The sequence below is a fragment of the Zootoca vivipara genome, chromosome Z2 (assembly GCF_965207765.1).
Source record: "Zootoca vivipara chromosome Z2, rZooViv2.hap1.1, whole genome shotgun sequence".
Taxonomy (NCBI): domain Eukaryota; kingdom Metazoa; phylum Chordata; class Lepidosauria; order Squamata; family Lacertidae; genus Zootoca; species Zootoca vivipara.
This window is the reverse complement of record NC_142585.1, coordinates 24,794,858-24,814,433: the sequence shown is the minus strand read 5'-3', so window position 1 is coordinate 24,814,433 and position 19,576 is coordinate 24,794,858. Positions and strand designations below refer to the sequence as shown.

The 19,576-nt window shown below is 45.2% G+C and overlaps 1 protein-coding gene and 1 pseudogene across 1 annotated transcript; one reads left to right on the top strand and one right to left on the bottom strand.

Moving 5' to 3' along the window:
* Nucleotides 1–4,197: 4,197 nt before the first annotated feature.
* RAB39B (RAB39B, member RAS oncogene family) lies at nt 4,198–14,499 on the bottom strand. Its single transcript, XM_035101965.3, has 2 exons — nt 12,420–14,499; nt 4,198–4,977 (listed from the first exon to the last, which is right to left on the bottom strand). The coding sequence occupies exons 1-2, from the start codon at nt 12,632–12,634 to the stop codon at nt 4,551–4,553; spliced, it is 642 nt and encodes a 213-aa protein (XP_034957856.1). The 5' UTR covers nt 12,635–14,499; the 3' UTR covers nt 4,198–4,550.
* On the top strand, nt 7,520–8,348 carry LOC148686588 (uncharacterized; annotated as a pseudogene).
* Nucleotides 14,500–19,576: the final 5,077 nt, after the last annotated feature.

Below are 19,576 nucleotides of genomic sequence, written 5' to 3'. Positions count from 1 at the left end.
TAATTGATGAGTAAGATTTTTTTATCATGTCCCTTACAGAGATACAAAATGTCTTAAAAGGTTTGAAGCCATGAAGGGTAATAGTATTTGAATGCTTTTTGAAGGTTGAGTAGAACTGAAATGTATCCAATGCTGATTTGCTTATGAAACCTAAATTTTAATACATTAAGGTTGCAGTCCTAAACACACCAGGGAGAGAGTCCCTAAGAATGCAATTGGCCTTGCTTCTTAGTAGCCACACTTAGGTTTGTACCATCAGTACGTGAAGGGGAGAGGTCATTCTTGGCATACAGAAGCCCTTATGCTCTTACTTTTCTCCGGTTAAAGGGATGTTAGGAGAGCCCTCTTTCTGCAACTTCAGAAAGCTGGTACCAATTCAAATAAACATGTTGTCATCATAATGGATTCAATGGAATGAGTCCGAATGACCCAAATCCAGAGGAAGTTAAATGTGCTGCTCTGAACTCAACAGGACAAGTGCCGTTGTGACTAATTTATGCCTTGTTAATTTAAACCAGTCCTTGAGTATCATGGCTAACTTTCTTTGGATTTGAGCCAATATATTTGCATTAAGTATGTTGTGTAGAATTTACATAAGAATGTAAGGAGAGCCCTGTTGGATCAGGCCTATGGCCCCATCTAGTCTAACATCCTGTTCTCTCAGTAGCAAGAAAAGGGCCACAATGGGAATTCCACAAGCAGCACTCGTGTGCAACAGCACTGAGCCCACTTTTGACTCCCAGCAACTCGTATGCTGGGGCAGAACACAACTGTCATAGCTAGTAGCCATAGCTAGTAGCCATTGATAGTCTTCTCCCCTTTAGAAGCCTTCCAAAGAGTGGCCACTACGACGTCTTGTGAGAACGAATTTCATAGTTTTAACTATGCGCTGGGTTGAAGATGTACTATCTTTTCCCTTTCCTGATTCATCCAAGGTTTTAAAAGCTATCATATGAATTAGTTCTGTGCAGCATATTTATGAAGTTAAAAAGTATAAATTGTTTTGCTGTACTAAAAGAAATAATCACAAAGATATAGTCAAGGTAAGCGATAAAAGTTGCAAGGTGCTGCACTCTTAAGATGTTAGGTATATTTGGGTTTTTTTAGAATTGAAAATAGGAACCACCAAGACTTTGGTTAAACAAGAAGAAGCAGTAACAGTATCTTATTTGGGTTATAAATAGTATGAAAGACCACAATATTATCATACAGAAAAGGAAAACTTGTGTTTTAAGATGAAAAGTTTGAAAATGAACATGCCTGGAATGAAATGAACATGTCAATTTAGCAATCTAAAATAAAACATGGAATATATTCAATTCAGTTATGGTAGGACAGAAAATTGGAAGTTTTTAATTAGACTTGGTTACAATGTTTATGATATAACTTCAGTATTACCGGTAACTGATACTGGTTTTTTCTAGAGGGCTGCAACAGTTAAGTCAACTGCTTAGATTAATTGATTATAAAAGCTTTTTGATCAACTAAAAAGGAGCCCCTAATTAATTGCGTAGTCATTTAATCTTATAATAATTTCTAATGCAAGCTCTTTTATAGATGGAAAGTACCATTTCAGAAGAACCATGATGCCTGCTGTCCATTCTCTAAAACTACTGTGCATTATATCTAAAACAAGGATATTGGCATCTTTGGGCTTCCAGATGTTGTTGGACCACAACTCCCATCATCCATGACCAATATGTGGAGGGCCATAGGTCCCTCATCCCTGCTCTAGTCTAAAGCATTTATGGTACATTCACTGAGCTCAGTTTCTCCCATTCACTATAAGGGTCAGTTGTAAGTTTAGATCATCATCCATAATCATTGGCCATGCTGGCTGATCTAATGAGATTTGAAGTCCAACAGCATGCGGAGGGCCACCCCAATCTAAAAAGAATATGCTTTTTTCTTTAGAAAACTTTAGAAACTTGTAATTGAAACAGCACAGAGTTCTGTGACACTTTAAAAAGTGACATACCTTCATTCAATCATTCTATAAGGTGTCACAAGATACACTGCTTTTTTTGCAGTAACAGCATTTAAGCAAGGCATCTCTGGAAATCCATGCAATGAAAATTCATAAAATTGACTAAAACAACTTTAATTGGGTGACAGCCCCAGTTTTCTTCCATCTTGCCCCCCACTCCGAGCCTGTATGTCTCTCTAATCCCAATGCAGCTGAATTTGAGCCAGAGTTTGCTAGGGTGTTAACTTCGAAACTCTTTTGATACCTGGGTTCAACCCTAATGTCAAGCCCAGAAAAATATAAGAATTTTCCTTTGATATTGTCTGGGGCTCCCTTCCCTCACCTATTGCATTCTTGCTTTGTAATATCTGTATGGGTTGGGCAAAACATTTCTCCTTAACTCCAATGAAAGTGGAAGTCAGGATGGACTAGATTAATTGGGGGTTGTTTTTAGCTATATATTTTTGGCTCAAGATTAAATGCTGTTCATATCCCATTGCTGTTGCAAGTGTGCAAAAGCCTGGCTGGCAGTGAATGTCATGTGACTATTTGTGTAATTATTATTACCACTTGATGAGAAGCAAAATATTATATGGGCCAATGTATATAAAAGTAGATGAGGGCTAGTTTGAAAAACATCACCCCTCTGAAAATATGTGTGCATGTATACAGACACACCTATACACACACTCTTGATTTTTGTTGGGGGGGGGCTTTTTCAAACTGCCCCTCGCCCACTTTTTCTCCCTGTCTCAAGGTGGATATTAGTGGTGTTTATTACAAGGCTAGTTACCCAATTAATTATTGAAAATAAAGACACCAATATTAGCATTACCCCTAATATGACCTTTGTTGTGCCAAACTTAAAATTCTGTTTCCAGTTCAAACTCACCTAATATAGTTCTGCCTGCATCTTTACAAAGTAATGATGTGGGCAGTTCTCTTAAAAGGATCTTCTGTAAGTATAAAGTGCATAGCTGTCAACTTTCCCCCTTTTTTTAAGGGAAATTCCCTTATTCCGAATAGGATTCCTCACGAGAAAAGGGAAAAGTTGAAAGCTATGATCAAGTGTGGAAATGCATGTGAAGGTATAGATTAACTTCATTCAAAATAATTGTTATACCACATTCTTCCCCAACCTGGTGCTCTCCAGATGTTCTCTCTCTCTCTCTCTCCTCCCCCACTCTCTCCCCCTTCCTGCTTCCAGGCTTGTTCCATCTTAATATCTATCTAGACCATTATACACATTAAGCATCCTTTCTTTGCACATATGAATATCACTGTGTATCTTGCCAACACATTAATTTCTTCCTAGGTATTCAGGGTGGCTGTTATTGCTTACCTTAATTCATTTGGACTGCTTGCTTTCTTAATTCAGAACTCAAGAAGTTTACCCTGAAACAAAGGCCCACTTGAAGCGTTGTAGGCCAGCATTTTATCCAGTCCTACTTTCAAAGTAAAAAACGTTCCTTCTTGCGCTTCTGACCGCTTTCCTGTGGGTTTCCTACCCACACACCCTCTTCCTTAGTTCTCTCTCTCCTGCTGTTCACCTCTTCAGCTTCAGATAGTCCTTTTGAACTTGTTTTCCAAAAAAAATTCACCCCACAAAACAAAACAAAGAACACCCCCACTTCCTGCTCTTTGGGAAAAGTCTGTGCTCTCCATTTTGATGAGTCCTGCTTCTCCCCAGCCTTATTTGCAAGAAGTTTGTATTTAAAATGACCCAAAATTGCCCACTGCAGCTTGCTACTGGTGGGAGGGCTGCATCCCCCCCTGAATTAGGATAAAATAATTTCCCATTTAATGATTGCATATGGCTGAGAATTTCACCATTGCTGATAACAGATTTTACAGCCAATTCAGAAATGGGGAGCATTTCCAGTTCAATAACTGAAGAAGTAGCACAAACGTTTGGTCTGTCAAATTACTGGAATTGGAACCACCAAGTCTGACTTGATCAGGAAAACACCAGTCTGTGTTCTATTCATTGCACCACATTTTAACAGTTCTATTCACTGCACTGCATTTTAACAAGAGTGATCTAACCCTTTCCTTTTAAAGAGAGTTGGATTATACTGCAGCAATATTATAGGCATGAAAGCATTTGCCCCTTCTGCAAAATATGCTTTCCTCTTTGTGTTAACCATCAAGTTCTCGTAAAAAGAATGGCAACCATGTTATGTTTTAATCTTCCTAAAAATATAGAATAATAAGCCAAGATTTCTGTCTCTCCTCCTCCTCTGAATATGTTTCATATTAATAGGCTTCAACACAAAGCACTGAATGACAGATTTATTTAAAACAGGGTTTGTAAATTTCCCTGATATTTACTACCCCTATCGGATCTTTTCTGCTCTTAACATTACCCCATCTCCTACAATATAAGCATGCATCTGGGTTCATTCCTACATAACGGGGGGTTACAGCCCTTCACGATTCTATTCTTCAGAGGTTCAAAGCACCAGGCATTGGTACTTGCCATACTACTGTCACATTCTCTTCTGTCACACGACAAGTTTGTATAGCAGGGTATGTTTTGGTTAGTAAAGTTCAGCAATAATCTTTCCTTGCTTTCATTAAGCAATTAGCACAGACATCTCCTGTCTGATTTCACCACCTCTTCCGAGGAGTGGACTACGTTTGGGACAAACCCACTCTTCACCCCTTCCCAGCCCTCCTGGATAGTAATTTCGCCTCTCTTAACAAGCTCATATATGTCTCGAGTCAGGTCGGTGAAAGCTTTCTCCACATTAATGGCATCCCGGGCAGAGGTTTCAATGTACTTCATGCCATAAGCAAGGGCCAGTTTTTCAGCTTCGTGCCGGGTGACTTGCCGCTGAGTGTCTAGGTCGCATTTGTGGCCCACCAAAACGAACACAATCTGGTAAGGCTGGACGTGCGCTTTGGTCTCCTCTAGCCACTCGTGAACATTCTGGAAGGACCTGCGGTTTGTAATGTCAAAGAGGAGCAGACCGCCAACTGAGTTCCTGTAGTAGGCTTTGGTAATTGATCTGGAAGAGAGCAGCAGCCCAAGGAAGGAAATGAGAATCATTTTCAAGAGTTAAACGCTGGTGGCAAAGGCTAGTTTTGTGCATCTGAAATAGCCAGTTAGGTGCAAATCCACCCAGAACACTGCCCTTTTGTGCTACACAGCAAAATAAAGGGGGTTTGTACAAGACAACACAAAGATTCTCTGCCCCACCATCTTTTTCTCTTACACCATCTGGAAAGTTGTTTGTGCATTATGAATCTGGACACCTCTTAAGAAATCATGTCCAAAAGTTACATGGTGGTTGCTAAGACTAAGGTTTTCGTCTATGTTTGAATACAATATAGAATCAAGAAGGCTTACTGAACCTTTCAGAACTGTACTGATTTTTTGTAAAAATAAAAAATAAAAAATCAAGAGCAACACTGGGTTTGCGGTGGCTAGTACTTTTATCATTCAATGGACAGTCTAGAAATTTTATTCTAGAAAGTGGCTGGATTCCATTCCAATGTCACTGTTTCCATAAGACATTGGAAAATGTGACTGTTTCATTCCCTCTATAACCACTTTTTTTGTTTTACTTTTCATCTGTCCCAAGCCTCCCCTGTGCAGGCCACATCTACTATTTTGCAAAGTAAAAAATACCCCAGATTTTCCTAAGTAGCATTCCTCATTTATGAAATCTCAGCTGAACAGGTGAAGAGAAAGAGGACCAGTAATTGGTGATCAATTTCAAACCAGCAACGCCCCAAATAGGGTGTACAATTGGGGAGTATACCCTCACTACAGAAATTGGACCATTTGCTTGGGTAACATGTGGGCTGTAACATACAATGTGTGTATTGGGCTGGAGGGAAGAGAAGGAATGGCTGTACAGATGCAATTTATATGTGTTTGCAGAATCACATGGTAATTCTGTCTGGGCTATGACACTCCAAGTTGCAGGTATGAAGCTGTCCCTGTTATGGTTTAAAATGCCAGAGATTGTTTAACTAGCGAAAGGTCTAATTACTCAGTGCCCACCCCATATAATATTTCCCTTTTCCCTGACATACTAGATTTCTACATGTGAGGGATCTTCTTGCTTTTATTTACTTGTGTTGGGGGTGCAATGGTGTTAACTGCATTTACATTCCACCCACCCTCTAAGGAGCAGAAAAAAAATGAATCTTGCCCTCTTCTTTATCCTCATTAACAACCTTGTGAGGTAAGTTAGGCTAGGAGACCGTGACAGACTCAAGGTGACCCAGTGAGTGGAGATGGGAAGCCTGGTGCTCCAGAAGCTGCTGCATTATATCATGGCTGACCACCAGTCCACCTGCCTCAGTATACCGGTAGTTCACACTGAGTAGCAGTGTCTCTTGAAGGTTTCAAGCAAGAGTCTTTCTCCAGCCCTACCTAGAGATTGAACCTGGGACCTTCTGCATGAGATGCACATACCTTTGTCACTAGATTCTGCCATAGGCCTAAACAGGGCAACAAAGTCTTGGTTCTGCTTCCACTAAACTGATGGGCCAAGAGTCTGCTAGTTCAAGTCATCCTCAAAATATATGGAGAGACCAGAGTCATTTGGAGGTATTTGTAAAGCAAAACTCTTGACAATGCATACCCCTCCACCCCCCTCACTGCATGTGGTGTACAGAGGTTGGCTAGGTTTTAGGAATTGGCAAGTGAAGGGTGTATATAGAACACTCAATAGACTCCTAGGTTCCACACATCTCTATGAATCTAAGGAGACATCCAAAGGTGCCCTTTTGCATGCAGAAATTGTATTCTGGTCAGGGAAACATTGCTTTTCATGAGCCTTCAATTATCTAGAGCTCTCTGGATGTTGCTGCACTTCAGCTCCCAATAGCCCCAGCCATCATGGCCAATGCTGAGTGATGATGGGAGCTGTAGTTCCAACAGTGCTCGGAGTGCACTGGGGGGGGGAGGGGCTGGAGCAGAATGCTCCTTATGTTCTTATTTTTTTCATTTAGTACACAAGTAGTTTGTGAAACCTGCTGCCACATGATGGAGTGATGGCTTTAAGCAAGGCAATGGTTTTCAACCAGTGTGCCGTGGGGTGCCTTGAATGATGGTCAGGGGTCCCCCAGGCAAAACTGGCCTCAGACCTTCTTTCCTTCCCTCTGATGCCTAACTAACTACCAGTCAGTTGCTAACCTCCCTTTCCTGGGTAGGTTCTAGAGCGAGTGATCACAGACTAGATCCAGGTGCTTTTGGAAGAAGCTGATTTTCTGGATCCATTTCAATCGGAGTTTAGGCCCAGTTTTGGCACAGAAACTGCCTTGGTCACCTGTATGATGACCTCTGTTGAGAGAGACAAGGGAAACATGTCCTTGTTAATTCTTCTTGACCTCTCAGTGGCTTTTGATACCATTGACCATAGTATCCTTCTGGAGCAATTGTCCAAACTAGGGGTGGGTGGCACCACTTTGGGGTGGTTCCAGTCCTACTTGGGTGGTCGTTCCCGGAGGGTGTTCCTTTTAAGCCCAGTGGAACCTTCAATGTGGGGTTCCGCAGGGCTCAGTCCTACCGTATCCCCAGCGTTGTATAAATTCTACATGAAACTGCTGGGTGAGGTTATCTGGAGGTTCGGAGTACATTGTCAGCAGTATGCTGATGACACTCAGCTCTATTTCTCCTTTACAACTGCTGGTGATGCAGTGGAAGTGCTGGACCAGTGTCTTGCCTCAAAAATGGACTGGATGAGAGCCAACAAACTGAAGCTCAATCCAGAGAAGACTGAGGCACTGTTTATGGGTGGTTCCCTAGATCAGATGGGTGGGAAGTCGCCTGCTCTTGATGGGGTTACACTTCCTCTGAAGGAGCAGGTTTGTAGCTTGGGGGGGGGGGTCCTCCTGGATCCTTTGCTGTCGCTCAAGGCTCAAGTGGCCTCAGTGGCCCAGAGTGCTTTCCACCAGCTTCAGCTGGTGGCTCAGCTACACCCCTATCTGGACAGAGATATCCTAACTACTGTTGTCCATGCTCTGATAACCTCATGGTTAGATTACTGCTATGTGTTATGTGTAGGGCTGCAGCTGAAGATGAATCAGAATCTTCAGCTAGTGCAGAATTCAGCAGCCAGGTTGCTCACCGGAGCAGGACAGTTTGAACATATTACGCCGATCCTGGTCCGGCTGCCCTGGCTACCCATTAGTTTCATGGGCCCAATTAAAAGTGTTGGGTTTGACCTATAAAGCCTTAAGTGGCTCAGGACCTCAATACCTCAAGGACTCTCTCTTTTTATATTAACCTACCTGGACCCTGAGATCATCCTTGAGAGGTCCGGAGGGTGGCAACATGAGAACAGGCCTTTTCTGCAGTTGCTCCCCATCTGTGGAATGCTCTCCCCAGGGAAGTTCACCTTCATTATACACCTTTAGGTGCCAGGCAAAAACATTCCCTTTTAACTAGGCCTTTGGTTGATCTGATTGACATCCTATGCCCTTTTAACATGTGGCTCTTTTTGGGGGGAGGGGTGTTATTGGGTTGTTGATTTTATTTTGATTATACTGTATATATTATGCATTTTATGTTGATTTTGTTCTGTTAACCACCCTGAGACCTATGGGTATAGAGTGGTATAATAATAATAATAATAATAATAATAATAATAATAATAATACCCTTTCGTGTCTCTGCTTGTACAGCCCAAAGGCTTGCACAGCTGTTGGTTGCAGCAGCCTTGGCTACAAGCTCCCCAGGTGAATGGTGCCTCTGAGGCTGGCCCGGGGGTGCTGGTTGCCAGGATCTGAGGTAGCCTCAGAGTAAGCAAGCAAGTGGGTGAGGGAGCCCAGCCAGCCAGTCCACCAAACCTTGCTGTTGGGAATGGACAGACATGTCCCAAGCCCCTGTGGGACAGTGTGAGGAGGCACCTCTCTTTGGGGCAGGGAGGGGCAACAGCAGCTTCCCGGGGGACTCCCAAGGAGATGGGAGAGGAGAGAGGCTGAGAGAACACTCCACAAGGGAGGGTGTTCCAAAAAGGGTGAGAAGCTGCCAGCTCTGTGGGCAAGGGGTGACATAACCAGGCTCCTGAGCCCCACAGGGGTGCCACAGAAAGAATGTAGCTGGTCAAGGGAGCTTTGGACTGAAAAATGTTGAAAACCTCTGCATTAAGTGGGTTAGATAAGTCGATGAACGATAAGTATAGCCAAGATGGCTCTTTACAACTTCCAGGTTCCCAGCACTATGGCACTTAGTGTTGTCTACTGGGGATACTGGGTGCTTGCCTTCAGTCTGTGCTTGGAGGCTTCCCAGATGCATCTGGTTGGCTGCCATAGGAACCAGGAAGCTGGACTGGATAGGCCTTTGATATGATCCAGACTAAGTACACTAGAGAGCTATGCACTGCAACTGGAAACCACGAGATTTAAATCAAATAATAATGGGACAGCCCAAGACTGGAAATCAGGGTCCAAGAGGAAGGTGACTCAAGAGAACATCTTTAAGACCAGCAGCACAGCTGAAATGGTCAAAACATGTCATGTGGTTTCTGGGGGAGCAGGGAAACAACATTTTTATTCTTTATCCTTTATGTTTTTCAGCATTCAGTTCAATTGCACTACTTTTCTGCTTTTCTATTCCCCCCCCTCATTTATTTCAATGGGAGACCTAGTTGGTCTTCTGCTGCTTCTTACTTCTGCGTTTTTCATCCTAATGTCATGCAATTTTCAGGCATTCTGGCACCCCTTCACCTCACCCACCTTAAGCATCAGATTTGCTAATATATATATCTTTCCGTTTCCCCGCTCTCTGTCCCCATCCTTCTCTATAACCTTTCTCTGACCTGTACTATTCCCCCCCCAGGCTGTTTTCTATATTTCATCCTAACCAGGGGGGCCAACTTGAATAAAATATGGAGGGCAGGTAAGTGCCACCCCACTTAATTGATCACATGACACGGCACACACACACCATTTGAATGGCAATGCCCACCATCTTTGGGAAGCGCCAGCACCCTTAAATATTTCATTGGGGTGTGTGTGAAGGGACCTTGGACCCTAGGAGTTGGCTCCCATGATCCCAACAGAAATGAATGATGAATGAACCAAACAAAATAAAAATATATTTCTGAACTCATTTTCTTGAATTTCCATCTGTTTCCATAACTAAAGTGAATTGGAAGAATGGGACTTGTTTTTTTAATTTTTTTAAAAAGGAATTGAACCCTTGGTGATTCTAAATGGAAACAGTCTAATTAAGCATCCTGCAGCTGAATCTCTGGTCAAACAAAACCATTCTTTCTCATGTAGCAACTGGAGATTGGCTTCATCCTTGTCCAAATGTAGCTCATGTGTAGAGAGCAAGCAAAATTCCTAAATTCCTCCTCAAGGCCATGCCAGGAATGGAGGGGAAGCACGCAAGCCTGTGAGAGACTCGTTCCCAGCATAATAAATAGCTTATCACAATGTCTGAATGCAGCAGTGTTACAAAGTCACAAGATATATTAAACTGAAGGTTTATTAGTTTTGTAGGCACTAAAAACCCGACCCTGGAGGCCAATGTGCTGTTCAAATCCCCACACAGCCATGAAACTCATTGCGTAACTTTGGGCTAATCATTTTCTCAGGCTAGCCTACCTTGTTGGGTTGCTGGGTGGATTAAATGGATGAGAGGACAGAACTGGCTTAGAACTCCTTGGAGGAAATGTGGGAAACAAATGTAATAAAGAATTACTGAACTTTTCCGTGTATAAGACTAGGTGTTTTTTGGGTTTGTTTGTTTTTACTAAAAATGTTTAAAAGGGGGGGGTAGTCTTATACACAAGGACAATCTCCCCCCATTTTCTTAATTTTGTGTCCCCCAAAATAAAGGGTGCCTTATACACAGGGGCATGTTATTATCACAGAAAAATACAGTAGCTTGCTTTCACCTAAGGGAATGGAGACACCACGTATACAAAAGCAATTATACATCCATACCCAGGTTTATTGGGGAGGGGGCATGGAAAAACGAGATGGTGCAGAGTTTCCTTCCTTCCTTCATGTAGGGTCAGAAATGGGTGGAGAAGTGCTATTTTAGTGAGAGAGGGTTGCTTTGTCCCTCATAAACACATTTTTCAATCATGGGGCAGGAAAAAGGACAGGAGGGGTATCTGCTGACTGGGCAACATTTAGTCTGCAAATCACATGTTGCTCCCTCAAGCCAGTTCGGTGTTTGGCTGCCTGCTCTTGACATAGCTCTGATACTCAAGTAGTTTAGCAAGGGTGTTGTGGGGAGGAAAGTGACCACAATCCACAAAGTCCTCCAGGTGACACAATTTCTGAAGTCGTTACACCTTCAAGGCCTTGTTCAATGAGTAGCTCATGTATGTGCATATCAGGTGTGGGGAAACCTTTGGCCCTCCAGGACTTGCTGAACTACAAGTCCCATCACCCCCATCCACTGGCTGGCGGGAGCTGTAGTCCAGTGGCAGCTGGAAAGCCAGATGTTCCCCAAACCTGGTGTCTATTAAGAATGGACCTAGATGTTTTTAGAGGCATGTGGTACAGTACTCTCAAGAGATGGGGCTGTACCACTTGGGAAGGCACACAGAGAAGGAAATCTTCTGTTTGAAGGCACCACTGCATCAAAGCTCCTTGACGCATGTGGAAAGCCTGCATATGAGATCCACAGTGGCCTGGTTTTCCTCTCTCTTTATATTAGGAGACCCTTACTTAGGCAGGTGGGACAGGGAGGCCAGATCCTGAGAAACTGTTAAGGCCAGTGTCTCTTTCTTCCTGTCCAAGATGGTTGCTTGTGGCCTACAAATCTGCACTGTGGGAAAGTTTTCTTGAAGAAATCTAGTACAAAACCTCTGCAGTATCAGCCCAGACGCGGAGGATGGAGAGGGAAGGGAAGGGAAGGGCTGGAGCTCAGCAGCAGAGCTACCAGAAGACCCCAAGCTCTGCAGGTAGAGCTGGGAGAGACCCCTGCCTGAAACCATGGAGAACCACTGCCAGTCAGTGTGGACAACATGGAGCCAAATGGACCAATATTCTGGCTCGGTAGAAGGCTGCTTCTTATGTTTCTTTGAGAGGAGGGGCACTCCTCAGCAGCCTTTGTTGTGCTTCTGGCTCCCTTCAGAATTCAATGAACAGCTGTTAGGAGGATAGGGGTGAGGGAGGGGAGGAAGCTGGGTGTTGTTGTGTGTGTGACCTGCTGTGAGATCCCACTTGGAACCCGGACCCCACCCCAAGGTCTCTTCTTCCCTCCTACTCTGACTCCTCCATCTTCAACGACAAAGCAAAATCGAATCGCCACCCAACCGTCCGAGTCTTCCACCATACTTCACAATCAAGGCTGTTTTGCAGAAGAGCAAAGATGTTTTATGATGGTGGCGGTGGCGGCGGGTAAAAGGGAAAGAACTCGGGGCGCAGTTGAAGCCTCCGCCGCGCCGACCTGCCACTCGCCCTCCGTCCGCACACGACATGCCCCCCCCCCGGCTCCCAAGCCCCATCCTCAAAAGTGGCTCCTCCTCACCTGAATCTCTCCTGTCCGGCGGTGTCCCAGATCTGCAGCTTGATTCTTTTGCCTGGCTCGATCTCCACCAGGCGGGAGAAGAAATCCACGCCCACGGTGGGGTCGGAGACTTGGGCGAAGCGCCCTTCGGTGAAGCGGCGGATGAGGCAGGATTTGCCCACGGTGGAGTCCCCGATGACGATCAGGCGGAACTGGTAGAGCCAAATGGCCTCCATGCTCCACCTTCCCCAGACTGGGTAGCTCCGGAGCCGGCGCTTGGTGGTGGTGGTGTCGGTGCCGCCGCCGCTGCGTCTTCGCCCCCGGAGAGACCAACCACGCGGATGCCGGAGGCGCAGCGTCTTCCTTCGAGGAGCACAACACAAGCCTGGCGCAGGGAAGCAGGAGCGAGCCTAATGCAAGCCTTCCATACCCGACCGAAGAGGGTCTCCCGCCACCGCTAGCAACTCGAGGCTGCGCTCCCGGCGGCCCGCAAGGCGGATGGGGCGCCGCGTTGGAGAGCAAGGACTAGTTGAGGAGCGCGCCGGCGCGCACGCACCGGCCACTGGGCGGCGTTCCTCTTCCGTCCCCTTTTGCGGCTTCTTCTCGTCTCCTGGGAGAGCGAGCGAGCAGGGAAGAAAAAGGGGGAAGCGACGCGGTCCTTGTCGCAGTTGATCTTCTCTGGAGGAGGAGGAAGTGGGGCAGGTCCTACGCGTCGCACCCTCCAGAACGTGGAGTAGACTACTAGGCTGGTGTTACCTGTGTCACACTTACACACACACACACACACACACACACACTCTTCACAAATGTTCCCGCTGAAAGTGGACGGAAAGGTCAGGGGGTCTGAGACTCCTCACTTTAGCGCCTTCTCTCCCCTTCCCTCGACCCAAAGCAGCACATTTCTTTTTAAGCAAGACAGTAACAACGCATCCTTTCTGAACGTCAGCCCGTCACACCGCTCAGCCGAAGAGCCGCCCCTCTCGTTTTTGCCAAGGAAGGGGTCTTGCCGTTTGCAATGACAGAAAACACGCGCGCGCGCCCCTCCTCCCCTCTTTCTCAAGCCCTTGGTTTCTGTGGTGGTGGGTTGCTGTTCTTGTTTAGTTCTTGGTTTTTTGTTTTTACCCCAAACCCCCACAAAAGGATGTCATCAAGACGACCTCCCGGCTGCTGTCTCAGCACCCCCCCAGTAATCCGCCAGGCAACTGGTCCTTGAGCTGCAGCAGGGAGGCTTTTAGGAATATTGTCCTGAAACGATGCTCCATCCTCCACCTAAGGCAGGCCGGATGCTCCAAGCTCGTCCGGGCCTTCTTTACGAGGCAGAGGGGAGCGAAGGACAGTTACCTTGAAGCTTTCCGTCGGAAATATGTCAGGAGGAAGGAGGGTTGCTTCTCAAGGACATCTGGTTAGCACCAGGTGGATTTGGTTTGCCTCCAAGAGAGTAGAGAACATCCACCTTCCTTTGCGTTCTGCCCCCCCCCCCGGAAAAAAAAGATACCCAGCGCTTCAAAGATGGAGGGGCAGCGAAGGGGAGAGATGCAGGCGAGATCACAGAACTGATGAAATGGCAGCAGCATCAGCACCAAACAGTCTGACTCATCATTGGCATCAGCAGCTTACTGTACTGTCCAGAAGAGAGGAGCCTGCAGGATATTGTTGGTTTTGCCATTACCACATTGTTTAGAAGTGAAGCGCCCTTAAAAATAAACCCAGACAACCTCTCCCAACAAAGAAGATCTCTCTCTCTCTCTCCTCCCTCTCTCTCTCTCTCTCTCTCTCTCTCTCTCTCTCTCTCTCTCTCTCTCTCTCTCTCTCTCTCTCTCTCTCTCTCTCTATATATATATATATATATAACCCCACCAATTTGCTAAGAGATCAGCTCCGGAGAATCAAGAGGCACGGAGAGCAAAGCAGAGGCTGAGACTGGCAACTATGCCCGGTGAAGAATTAATAATAATTGAGTGACTAAACCACGCACTGCCCACTCAAGATAGGAATAGCATGCAGTTCAATGGCGCTGGGCTGAGTAAGACACAAACCACTCTGCTGGCCACTTTTATGGCTGAATTTATTTGAGAAGGCTGTGCTGCACGTTGAACTGCGAGATAGGTAAAAATACTAAAAAATATTCATACCAGATACAAATAAAACAACAAAACCAATGTCCACAACAAATTAGCAAAACGAGCAATAAACCTTCAACAGCACAGCCTCTATACCTCACCATTCAATTCACCATTCAATTCACTCCCAAGTAAATGGGCATAGGACTGCAGACTAGAACTTTAATGCAGATTAAACATAACCATTAAAAATGGCTGGTAAATAAAAATGTAGATTGTAATCCTGTAGGCAAAGGACTGTGTTACCATTTTGTTTGGAAACCTTTATCCAGTATTAGGTAGGCAATGCTGAGATTGACCACTGGTCCATCTATCTGAGGCATCTATAAGGCTCTTTATAAGCCATATTTCAGCTCATGCTTGAAACATTAGTGTTGGTTAAATTAAATTAGATTAGTTTTAAAATTAAATTGATTTTACTTTTAATATTTTTAATACCTGTTTTCAAATTTTAATTCTGATGTTTTTATCTCCTTAGAGATGTTTTATGTGCTTGTAGATTTGCTGCTTGTTTGTTTTTGAAATCAATATATCGTCTACCTCCTGTTAGGATTTGTATATGTCCTCTGCTGCTCCAGCAAGAAGCATCATGTAATGTGTCTGTTGGTTTTCACACACACAGTCTGGGAAAAGAAGTGTATGTTATATTTCTTTACCATGTGATGTTTTTGTATTCTATTCTTCCCTTTCACTTTTAGCTTTCGTTCTGGCTGGAAGCAAAGATGAACAGCTCTGAGTTTATGAGCTGCGTGGCAGAGTTTTGGACTTTGTCTATAACCTTTAATAAAGCAGTTTAGCCCTACTTAGGGCTGGCACGTCCATTAAGGCGAACTAGGCAGCTGCCTAGGGCGCCAAAATGGAGGGGGCGTGGCTATTCTGTCCACCCCCCCGCTGCCGCCCGCCGGTGCTGCCTGGGGCTGCCTCCACTGCACCTCTCAGCTGTTGAGTGGCTTCAGGCCGCTATCCGGAGGCACGCGGGGAGCGCAAGCCTGGGGCCGCCTCCGCTGTAGCCGCTCAACAGCTGAGAGGCACAGTGGAGGCGGCCCCAGGCTCCCACTTCCTGTGTGAAGCTCCGGAGGCGGGCAGGGAGCGTGAGGCTGGGGCCATCTCGCCGCGCCTCTCAGCTGTTCAGCGGAGGCGGCCCCAGGCTCCCGCTCCCCGTGCGAAGCTCCGGAGGTGCACGGGGAGCACGAGCCTGGGGCTGCCTCCCCCGCGCCTCTCAGCTGTTGAGCGGCTTCAGATCACTCTCCGGAGACGTGCAGGGAGCGCAAGCCTGGGGCCGCCGTGCCTCTCAGCTGTTCAGTGGAGGCGACCCCAGGCTGAGTTCTGCGCCCCTTCCGTGCCCCTGATGGCCAGGCACCCTGGCGCCTTGCGCCACCCAGCCCAGGCCTAGGGACGGCCCTGGAGGTGCCCTCTCCGCTCGCTCGCTCGAGCTGGGCCTACCCCTCCAGCAGCTAGCACGCAAGATCGTACAGGGTAATTATAACTGCAGTTTGGTCCAATGAAAGCTGTAAGGAAGAAAGAGTAAACACACCCACCTACCCCACACCCAAAGCTGTTTAGGTCTTCTGTGGCCATTTGGGAACACAAACAAACATTTTACTTTAAATTCAAGAACCTAGTCCTTAAGAACTTTCGGCCCATTAGGAATTTGCCTTTCTTTAGATCGTAAGCCACTTGTTGTTGTTGTTTCTACATATGATCACGAGAACACTTAAACAGTACATAAGAAATTATCATTTTAAAACACTACACATTTTAAAACATTTACACAAAGGTAAAAAGTACCATCTGAACTATATCCAGGAAGGTTTGTTCAGTGCCATGCCATGCCCTGTAAATTTATGTGTCAGCATTTAACCATGATTATAGAATTGATAAGACAGAGTTCAGCAGATCACTCTTACATGAATTAGAGATCTAAAGATTAAGTGGCAATAGTTAAATCTCATTACATGATCTCATTATGGATTTTGCTATCTAAGGCACTGGGAGATTTAGCAGTTACCTCTTCTGGGCTGGGGCAGAAGGATTTTTGCATACAGGGGCGGGGGGAGGAAAACCAGGATATATTACATTTCTGCATACTTCAATCAATCAATCAATTGCTCAGTATGTCAAATGTAGATTACATTCAACTAACCATTAAGCAGCAGAAATCATGACCTGAGTAGAACTGATCATTGTATTAAAGTTGACAAGCTAAGGAGTCATAGCAGGTCTAAAAGATATTACAGCATTTACGGTAGATATCTTGCCATCTGGTTGGTCACAAATATAGAAGATACTCATAGGGACTTTAAGGCTTGACTAGGACAACACCTCATAAAAGAATAAATAATGCATTATCTTCACCTCGATAAGATAAGTAAAAGACAATGTGAGAGATGATTTGAGATGAGTATTTACAGGCCAACAATTACAGGCCAACAGGATTTGAGATGAGTATTTACAGGCCAACAATGACCCTGGAAAGTTCTACATACTTGGAGGTGGCATTGATTCAAATCCTCAGGCATGACCCTGTTTTTCCTTCAATTCCCCCCTCTGTCAGGTCCCTCTGCTTAAATAAAATAGCCAATTTCAAAATGAATGCAGATCCAGGAGTACAATCCCCATGGTTGCATTCTCAGTTGCCTGAGTAAGAAGACCTTCCATGTGGTGTAGTGGTTAGGACAGTGGTAACCCGCATGGTATGTTGCTGTACTCCAACTCCAATCAGCCAGCATGGTCAGGATTGATGGAATTTGTGGTGTAGAATTCACCTGAAGGGCAACATATTGGCTATTCCTGGGTTAGAGTACCATGCCAGGACTGAGCCTTAGAGTCCATTGGGTGAGCTTGGGCCACCCATTATCTCAGTGGCAAAATGTCCCAGGCTGGCCCTGCCTAGTGGGCAGCCTGGCTTTTGGCAGGGTTTAGCTTTTGACCAGGAACTCTATAATGCAGCAGATCCCGGCAAGGCTTGCTATGTGCCTCCCTTGCCAAGGACTATACAGAGGTGTTTTTTTAATTGTGGTATGCAACTAATGAAAATCTTTGTACTTGCATCGTATAACTTCCTCTCCCTCTCCTCCTTTTGCCCCCATGCTCTCCTCAGATTTGCTCCAGAGGGCTGTGGGGGGAAACCTAGAACAAATTTAGGAGGGCATGGGTTGTGCAGGCAGAAGAAAGAGGGGGCAAGTTCCATTGCACAGTCAAAAGTCCCTGTGTTGGTGGAGCTGCTTCATTGGATCTTGCCCAGAGGCTCCCAATCATGGCTTTGCGGCAGTGTTTGCACCTCCTCCGTACCTGTTGTCATGTGATGTCAGGAGTGGGCAGGTAGTGAATTCCTTCAATATACACACCCATTGTGATGTTTGAGGTGACTTTATTTGGTCAGAAAAGCAGCCACCCCTGGGGAACCCAAGGAAATGGGAGTCCACAAGTCTATAAATTACTGTACACAGGCTTATATAAAGGCAAAACTTTGGGGTCTGAATTCAGTATGTGCATCCTAACACTTTGCTAATTGCATGACAAGTTGTTTCCGATTTAAATAATTCTTTGCATTTATTTCATGCACTGAAACACTATGCATCCTCCCATGTTTTCTGATCACTTAGAAACTGCAGTTCCCACCCCACCCCACCCCCAGCCTTCCTTTGTTCTCTGAGTGCCAGAAATTTAATTAAGAAGCAAGCAATCGTGAAAGCTGATCCTTGGCATTTTATGAAAACCACCACATGGTGTAATAAAAGCTATGATCAGTTCAAGTGGGCATGTCTGTATGCATTAGAGGCTTAAAACACAGGGATGTTGTTTCCCCACCCCCTTCATGATTCAAGTCTCATATACACTTTGCTGTACACACCAGAGAGGAGGTGAGGATGTCATCAGTCAATGCATATCACCAGTTTGACTCCCTTGTGCCTGCAACCCCCTAAACTCCTATTCAGGGCTTATCTGCATTTATCTTTCCTCTGCAATTTCCAGGCATGGTCCACATTTTAGAGCTCTGTGTCCGAGCGCTCTCTCTCTCTCTGCTCTGGAGCGTTCTCTGTGAAAACCTGCTTTTTACCACTGAATCTGCAGAAAACCCAAATTGCCGTTTGTTGCACTTCAGCTCTAAAGACCGGGTTTCTGCGGGGAAAGCTCTGTGGCGAAAAGCCCTTAATGAAGCTGTTGTTTGCACATGTGCAACAACTGTCTCAAATGCACACCACCTCAGCTGAACCACAGTCAACACTTTCAAATCACTTGACAGCTGGCCTGTGGAAAAACACATCTAACCAGTATTTGCCAAGAAACCAAAGGATACATATGGATGGTTGCTAACGTCATGTGCAATTGTCTCCACACACCTGTGGTGGGAGCACATTAGAGTCAGAGTAAATGGTAATGTGCACACAGCTTGAGACCCTAGTTTCTTGGAACTCTTTGTCATACATTGTTATAAACAACTCTTGTTTCAAAGGCCTACCTGTTGTATTAAAGTAGTTTATCATTTGAGGGAGGAACTGCCAGCTGGAAATGAACCAGGCACTTTGGGTCTAATTCTGTTAACAAATTACAACCGTACAGCTAAGCAACATCACCTTAAGTAGAAAAAGCTGTTTCTTAGAGCAACCAGCTTGAGTCGTGCTGGGCTATGAGCTACACAAAGTTTCCCATCTCAGTGTGATTGATTGTGATCTCTATGGTGATTTCTGTGCAATTTATGAGACATGGAAAGCATACAGTAACTGGGTGGCAGGGGTGCTTTGAAAGTTAATTTGCTGCATTTTGCTCAGAAGAAATTATTTCACTTCTCAAGCTTGAGCTCAGGCAAAAAAAAAAGTTTGAGTTTGCAGCAGGAGCAAGCTATGTACAGTACAGATTGGTTGGCATTGGTGCCATCAAAAACCCCTCTCTCCGTTATCCCTGAATAATCATTATAAAAATCTAAGGAATGAATGAATGAATGAATGTTGAAATGAATAAATGGACTTGCTAAAATAACAAACTAAAAAGCATAGAAGCATTGGGGTGGGGGCACAGGAAGATAGAGGAGGAGGGCAGTGAATCAGCCTTTGGATT